Source organism: Nyctereutes procyonoides, unplaced genomic scaffold (genome assembly GCF_905146905.1).
Source record: "Nyctereutes procyonoides isolate TBG_1078 unplaced genomic scaffold, NYPRO_anot_genome, whole genome shotgun sequence".
Lineage (NCBI taxonomy): Eukaryota > Metazoa > Chordata > Mammalia > Carnivora > Canidae > Nyctereutes > Nyctereutes procyonoides.
The window spans coordinates 53,389,846-53,398,047 of record NW_026575126.1 but is presented as its reverse complement, the minus strand read 5'-3'; the positions used below and the strand labels follow the sequence as shown (position 1 = coordinate 53,398,047).

Sequence of the window (8,202 nt, the reverse complement as noted above, 5' to 3'; positions counted from 1 at the left end):
CTTTACAAGGGTTTTCAAGGGTTTTGGTAGGACACATAATATATGCCAGATTAGCTCATCTCTTTCAAAAGGCAGATAAATATCTCTTTCAGAGTTGTGTGTGCCTGTACCCATGTCCTTTCCAACACAGAATGTTAATATTTTGAGAGGTGATTAAAAAAATAGCAGCTTTCAGTGAAATTGAAGCTTTCAGTTCTAAGGGGGAGATCTGGTGTGATGGAGGCACCTAGTGGTGAAGGGTGACACTGCGGTCTCCCCGAAGGGAAGGAAGCATTCCTAAAATTGGAGTTGGAAGGGTGCTTCCAGTGTAGGTGAAAAACACAGTCTTCCACTCTCCTGTGTCTGTGGACCTGCCAGATTTTCAGTTCAGCCTCTTTTCCCTTCAATTTTATGAGAGAAGTCTGCCTAACAATTTTGCTTCATAGATACAACATCAAAAATCTACATAATGCCACAGCAGTCCCTTCCTCCTGGTTTCCTTTCCTACATAGACCATTCAATAGGAGTGTTACACGGAATGAGCACCTACTACAACTTTCCTGTGTATAAGTCCACTGACCCAAAGAAAGTACAAACTGGTTTCCTTCTCACCCCGTCTTAAGATGAAGAATGCTTGAATTTTAGGCATTTATTGAAAATTTGTACATGCCATATAAATGGACTGAACTTTAGCCTGACCACATTCTCTGCCATTGCCCACAAGGGATAAGAAATGGCACATGGAAAATGATGGGCAGACTCACAAACACACGTTTGGGGTGGTGCTTTCCTCTTCATCTTTTATTCCCATCAATCCTAGGCCAGAGAATGATCCGTGAGTGCTGCAACAAATGAATGAAGATAGGTTTTTAATCCACAGGGCTGAAAGAATGGTTACAAACTCCTACATAAGAGGTGGTAAGTTTTTTATTCATGAGAGACACAGGCAGAGGGAGAGCAGGCTCCATACAGGGAACCCGACGTGGGACTCAATCCTCAAGGTCTCCAGGATCACGCCCTGGGCTGAAGGCAGCGCTAAACCACTGAGCCACCCAGGCTGCCCAAGTTTTTTGAGTATATGTATGCAGCAGGGCACAGGCAGGTTAAGACAGTTTATGGAAAGCTGCCTACTGAAAATGGTTCAATGGAAAGAAGATTGACCAGTCTTAGAGGCCTAGAATTGAGACCGCTCTACCATTTTACAGATTGAAACATATCTCAACCAAGGGTGAATGACCCCAAACTGAGCCTCAGTTTCTACAACTATAAAACAATTAAATACTTAAATTACTATCTTACAGGGCTTTTGTGAAGACTATAGAAAATAGCTAAAATATACAGATCATTTCCTTTTGCATTCCTCAAAAACCATACAGATCATTCACCATGTACCAAGCATTCTTTTATGTGCTTTTAAAATATACATCCTCATTTAATCCTTCAAAACAGCTTATGTACCTAATGTAGGTACTAATGCAAGTATTAATTATTATGTCCATTTTTCAAAAATAATCTAGACTTAAATAGGTTGCTCAGTAAGTTGAATGACAGAACCAGGTAATGGCAATCTGCCATCAAGAGTCCTTTTAAATAATGTTATATTGTAAAACACTTGGTACAATGGCTGGAACTTGGGAGTCATTCAGTACATGTTAGTTCCCTGCCTCCTTGTAGTGAATATTCAAAGGTTTGGGTTCAAGGGCTAAGGAGCTCTCCATGGCAAAGCAGGTAGAAATGAGCAAAGACAAACCCAGAATCTATCACCACCTGATACCTTAACTTACACCAACAAGCAGTCTTTTGGACGTGAAGGACTGGAACTCTGTGTGGAAAGTGGCTCTGGAGTCAGACTATCAGGGTTCAAATCCTAACTACATTTACTAGGCTGTGTGACCTTAGACAAACTTCTTAATCTGAGCCTGTTTCTCCACTTGTTAAATGAGGATTCAGCACCTCAACTGAAAACATGCCATGTAAACATGCCTGACACTTATTAAGGGTTTGATGAATTAGTACAAATATAGTCATATATTTTTTAAAGATTTAATTATTTATGATAGACACAGACACAGGAGGAGGGAGAAGCAGGCTCTATACCGGAAGCCCGACGCGGGACTCGATCCGGGGATTCCAGGATCGCACCCTGGGCCAAAGGCAGGCGCTATAGCACTGAGCCACCCAGGGATCCCCTAGAGTCATATTTTCAATATTAATTTTAACTTTTAAAAATAAAAGGATTAAGAGCTGAGTCAGGCTCCAAGCATGAGGAAACCAATTCTCTTTGCTACTCCTTCCTGAGCTACTTCTACCCCTTCCCAAGACCATGGGATCATGGAGAAAGCTGCAAAGACAGGCCCAGAGAAGTTAGTCACACAGGAACCTTACAGCTTGGGTAAAGGCAAGCTCCTCCTGCTGGGTTTGCCCAACAATGCTACAGCTATCAAAATGTAACTTTTAGAAGAAAGAAGGGGGGGTCCCTGGGTGGCTCATCTGTCAGGGTTTTGAGATCCAGCCCCATTTGCCCCCCTCTCGCCCCCACCCCGTCCTCAGCAGGGAGTCCACTTGAGATCCTCTCCTTCTCCCTCTGCCCCCCAGCCAAATCAATCAATCTTTAAATAAAAAAAAAATGAGATTTTCTTACTGCAGGATTTGCTATTGCCAAGGTGTTTTCATGGCTTGTCATGTTGTTTTAGGTTCATACTAAGGTGGAGGTCGTCCTAAGCCTTTTTGCTCCCTGACCCCAATGCTCCTTTCCTCAAGCCCTCATTCACTGTAGAATGACCTGGCCACATCTGGAAGGAGAAAGCTTTGGCCTACTCTAGCTTAGTTTGCCTACACAATGGAGAACTGCAATCTAAATATTCTACCTGCAACACACAGACCCTGCCACTTATTTTACCACCACTTCCACATACTGGCTCTGAGGAGTTATGTCAGGGCAAGTCCACTTGCTCTTAACCAAAATATTTTTTGTCAATTTATGGTCACCTCGTGCTGTTAACCTACCCACAAAAGGCTGTCTGAAGTATCAGTCTAAGATGGGTTTTTGTTTCAAATGTAAACACTTAATGGTAGTTTCTGTTCCTCACAGACGCAATTCTCTCAGACTGCCCAGCAGGCAGCCTATCTCCCCAGTGGCCCTGAGATGCATGTTAAAAGGATTTTATGACAGGAAATTAATTTCTGATCCGGGTTTCAAGGCCTGAGGCATTCATGTTCTGCAATCTAGGATCTTAGGCCTGGAAAAGAATCCTAGAATGCCAAAATTTTAAGGGACTTTTTAGAAGTAAATATAATCTAGTGATTTTCAAACCATGCTCAAAAGAGCTACTGCCCTCTTGCTTCTCTCCCCCCAATATATATACTCACTCATCCACCTACGCACTCATTCCAGAACTGCCTATCTTTATGCTCTAGGATCTAACAGCAATTTTTCTTCTAAAGAAAACATTTTATAGTTGAAAGGGTTTGAAAATAACTGATTTACTCCAAATCTCTCATTTTTCCAAAGGGAAATTGAAACCCACAGTGGGAAAGTGGCTTGGCTACTTGTCAGAGTAGGTATGTAATAGAGCTGGAACTGGACGGAGTTCTGTTCCATTATTCTTCAGGCTTTGAACCAGCAAAGCAGGTCCTCTTTGCAAAGAGGGAGATGGACGAAGGCAGGAATATGCTCCTGAAATGTAGGAAAGATCCTATATGCTCTGGGCCTTGCCCTAGACCTTCTTTGTTTTTACTCAAGTGGGGTTAGGCAGCTGCCTCTTGTCCCACAGAAGCTGCAGGACCTAAGATCTCTGGCTTTAAACTGGGATGAGCTACCTGCCTGATAGTAAGCTAGTTAAGAGTAATTATAGAAGAACATATACATGTAAAATGAAGATATAATACCCATCTCTTAAAACTAAAAAGAGAGGATTCCTGGGCAGCCCCAGTGGCTCAGCGGTTTAGCGCCGCCTTCAGTCCAGGGTGTGATCCTGGAGACCCGGGATTGAGTCCCACATCGGGCTCCCTGGAGCCTGCTCCTCCCTCTGCCTGTGTCTCTGTCTCTCATGAGTGAATAAATAAAATCTTAAAAAAAAAAAAAAAGATTCCTGTAAGTCCTCATTTATGTGCATGAATGTGAATAAAAGGCCTTTCTTTAAGAACAGCTGAAGTCCAGAGGCCAGAATCATGAAGGGACAACCTTTCAGTTCTTACCTCTTGGTGCCTGGCAGCAGGATGAGGCAGAGGGTGCCTGGGCCCAGGCTGTGGTAGAGCTTTCCTATCTTCCGGCCCCAGCGCCAGGCTGCTATCTTTGGGTGGTCCACCTTCAGAGCCTAGGATCAAAGCCATATATTGACACTCAGCCAGAGTATCATCTGCTCACCTTTGGAGGGGCTGCAACTTTCTTCCTCAGACTGTAGGACCATGGGATCCCAGGAAAAGTTCTGTAAAAATCCTCCATCTGAAGCTAAAGCCCCTACCTTCAAGGTTCCCTGTCCATCCCAGCATCTCCAGGCCACAGGTAAGTTTTAGGAGTAAGTTGTTCTTTCTTTCATATGGATTGGGTCTTCCAGGGCCCCTTGGCAGAGGAACCACATTACTAATGGCCCCTGTCACTTAAGTATCTTTGTGACCTGGGCAAGTCACTCAACCAGTTCTGGCCTGTATTTCTCATCTGTTAAGTGGGAGATTAGACTAGGACAGTTTCCCAAACTTCAGCCATTCACCTTCTACCTTCACCCTTCTTTTTGTGTATCCCTCTAATATTTTTCTTTAAAGTGAGTCAAGTTTCTTCCTTCACCTCACTGAAATATCTATGAAGTCACAGGTTCAATGTGATTGTTGTGTAAGTATTAGAACAACAAGATCTTAACCTAAAAGTAGGGGGGAAAAGTCCATCCAGGACCACTAAAAATCATCTTGTGTATGTACTAAACTTTGGGAAACACTAGATTACTGAAGGCTTGCCCAGCCCTTTAACCTCCTATGTTAGTCCCTCAACTTCCCTTGGAGAGCCACCTGAAGGATTAAAAGCCTGATGGTAGCAGGTATGGAATGGATAAAAGCATAAGATCTTGGAGAAAGAAAAAGGTGTCTAGGGCTAGAAGAAGCTGGAGTGTGAAATAAAACTAGTGCCACGGCAGAAAAAAGATCAAAGGCTTGAGTGTCACTTGAGCTGGACTCTCCTAACTTCTATAAACATCAGAAGGAAAATCAATAGTTAGAGCCAGCCAACCAAGGTAGCTACCTCTAATGCCAGGATACACTCACTCACTCACCTGTAAGGCCTGCTGCTCAGAGGGGGGAGGTATGACACGAATCCCCGGGGGCCTTCTTGATTCAGGAGGTAAGCCCCTGAGCCAAGCATGGAGATGCCTGGGGGTTAGGGCGTGCCGGCCTTTCAGCTTCCAGTCCTTGCCTTTAAGAATGTTGAGGGCCCTCTTGGCAGTGCCAAAATTTTTGAATTCTGAAAGCAAGAATAGCCCCTTCTGTTATTAAGGGCCACAAAGCCTGGTCACCGCGGTCACCATTGAGGCTGGAGGTCAGCCAAGGCCAAAGGAGGACAGAATCAGCTGTTAACCCAGTCAATCACCCCAGGTGGGCTTATGTGGTGAACATGTAGACTTACTCAGGAAACAGTATCTTTTTTGCTTTCCGCTTTTAAGATCTTTAGGCAAGATCACAGCTTCCAGGCCAAGGAAGAGGTTGGACTGCTGCAAGAGATGTTCTTTGAAGGTTTCACTCACTCCAGACAGGTATATAGTACCTCGGTTTTCAGAATCTTGTTCTAGCTCGTTCACAAGAGTGTTACAGTCAAGGGTGAGCTCTGTCACAGGTCTCTGCACCTAACCAAGGAAGATGGCATTAGTGGTAGAAAGTCACACTTAGGGGCACCTCAGTGGTGCAGTTAGTGAAGCCTTCAATTCTTGGTTTCACCTTGGTCATGATCTCAGGGTCATGAGATCAAGCCCTGCATTGGGCTCCACGCTCAGCACAGAGTCTGCTTAGGACTCTCTCCCTCTCCCCCTCTGCCCCTCCCCTCCTCCTTGGTCTCCTCTTCTCTCTCAAAATAATAAATAAAATCTTACAAAAGAAAAGAAGGTCACCACTTCAACCTTTAGGCCTATTATATACTAGCAAGTAATTCTGCAGTTTCTGTATAAGGGGGTTAATGACAGATGCCTCAGAGAACTATGGTAAACACTTAATAAATACTTAAATATAAACCTTTTTATGTAAGCATACTATCTCCTCCCTTTCCTCCCCACCAAAACACCCTGCAATGGAAATGAATTCCCTGATTTTTACCGCAATGAGACTGATTATTTGCAATAAGAAACTTCAAAACACCATTTGATCCCCTTGAAAGCTAAAGGAAAGGGCTGCTACAGAAAAACACCCCAAATAAACCATCTGGGGTCTAAGTAGTGATAAAGAATACAAGGAAGACCCCAATGCAGCCCAGGCTGATTCTGACAAAATTAAAGCTGTTGTGTTTTAGGTCACTGCTAGAAGAATGCTGGGCTTGACTTGAAGACTTCCCATGATACAAAGTCTTGTGCTCAAGAGTCTTGAAGGCTCTTTATTATATACTAGAGCACTATAAATACAGGCTGTGCAGGGTAAGGGCTGAAGGGTGTTGCTTTTTGCTTTCTCTGGCCACTCTACCTTGATGCAGGCACCTTCTACCAGAACGCCATCCAAGGATTCTATGGCCAGCTGAGCAGCTTCCAGGACTTCATATTGTATACAGAGATGTGGCTGCAGAAAAAAACAAGATTTTCTTATTCCTGCTTTCCAGGCTCAAACTGCTAGAGAAGAGACTGGGAAAGGGCCCTAAACTAGTGGCTAAAGCCACCAGAATGAAATGTTCTCTTTGCTGTGCTAAGCCAGACAGCAACTGCAGATCAACTTTTAAGTAATCACCAAAGTTCAAGAACTGATTTCTCAGGCAGTAAATAACCTTTGTCAATTAAAGTTTAAGTCTTCTCTCCATGGGTGGTATGGGCAAAGCACTAATAAATCTTTACTAATCAACTTGCTTTTCATATTTATTATGAACCACTGAATTCATCAGTGCAAGTCATTCAGATTCTCATTTGTTGTTAGCTTAATTTCACACAGGCAACTTTCCTGTAAGTTTGGGAGGTTAAATGCTTCCATTGGATAGGCTGCATCTTTAAACTGACTGCTTTTCTGCTTGATGATGAGAGGTGCTGCATCATCACTGAGATAAAAGTGCTCCCAGAGAAAAGCTTCATGATACTGGATTTGGCAAGGATTTCCTGAATACCAAAAGCAGGGGTAACATAAGACAAAATGGACTTTATCAGAATTAAAAAGTATTATCAAAGGACACTTTCAACAGTGTCAAAAAGCAATCCTATGAATAGAAGAAAATACTTGCAAATCACATATCTAATGAAGATTTCATATCTAAAACTCCTAAAACAACAACAAAAAAATCAAATAGCCCAATTAAAAACAGGCAAAGGACCTGAATAGATATTTCTCCAAAGAAGACATACAGTGGCCAATAAGCATACAGTAAGATGCTCAGTATCACTAATTGTTAGGGAGATACAAATCAAAACCATGAGCTACCACTTCACATCCATTAGGATGGCAGGAATGGAGATGGATAAGGAAAAGAAAAGGAGAAAGGAAGAAGAAAAATGGGAGAAAAAAATGTCAGAATACAGAAATTGGAACCCTTGGCATTGCAGGTGGGAGTGTAAAATGCTGTAGCCACTGCAGAAAACAGCATGGCAGTTCCTGAAATTATACATCAAATTACCATTTAACCCAGCAATGGTACTTTTAGGTATATACCCACAAGAATTAAAAAAAGAGACTCCAATGTACATTTGTATTCACAGCAGCATTTTTCAGAATAGCCAAAAAGTAGAAACAATCCAAATGTTCATCAACAGATGAATGGATAAACAAAATACAGTACACATCCACACAATGGAATATTATCCATCCTTGGAATAGCACGAAATTCTGACATGCTACAGCATGGAAGAAACCTGAAGACATTTCACTAAGTGAAATAAAGACACAAAAGATTAAGTACTGTATGATTCTACTTACAGGATGTATAACAGAGTAGTCAAATTCATAAAAACAGACAGCACAATAGTGCTTACCATGCGTGGGGGAGGAGGACTAGAGAGTTGTTCAATGGGTTTCAGGGGATAAAAAAGTTCTAAAGTTCTGGATACATTTCAAGACCCC

At 42.6% G+C, this 8,202-nt stretch overlaps 1 protein-coding gene across 4 annotated transcripts in view; it reads right to left on the bottom strand.

Annotated features, from left to right (window-relative positions):
- Positions 1-597: 597 nt before the first annotated feature.
- REXO5 (RNA exonuclease 5) overlaps positions 598-8,202 on the bottom strand; it is a 44,418-nt gene continuing 36,813 nt past the window's right edge. For all 4 annotated transcript variants that reach the window (XM_055340027.1, XM_055340025.1, XM_055340028.1 and 1 more), the window contains 5 exons: positions 6,631-6,723; positions 5,591-5,807; positions 5,241-5,428; positions 4,177-4,295; positions 598-821 (listed from right to left, as the gene is read on the bottom strand). In XM_055340027.1, coding sequence (XP_055196002.1) covers positions 740-821; positions 4,177-4,295; positions 5,241-5,428; positions 5,591-5,807; positions 6,631-6,723 — 699 coding nt within the window. In that variant the 3' untranslated portion in view covers positions 598-739. The remainder of the gene's footprint in view (positions 822-4,176; positions 4,296-5,240; positions 5,429-5,590; positions 5,808-6,630; positions 6,724-8,202) is intronic.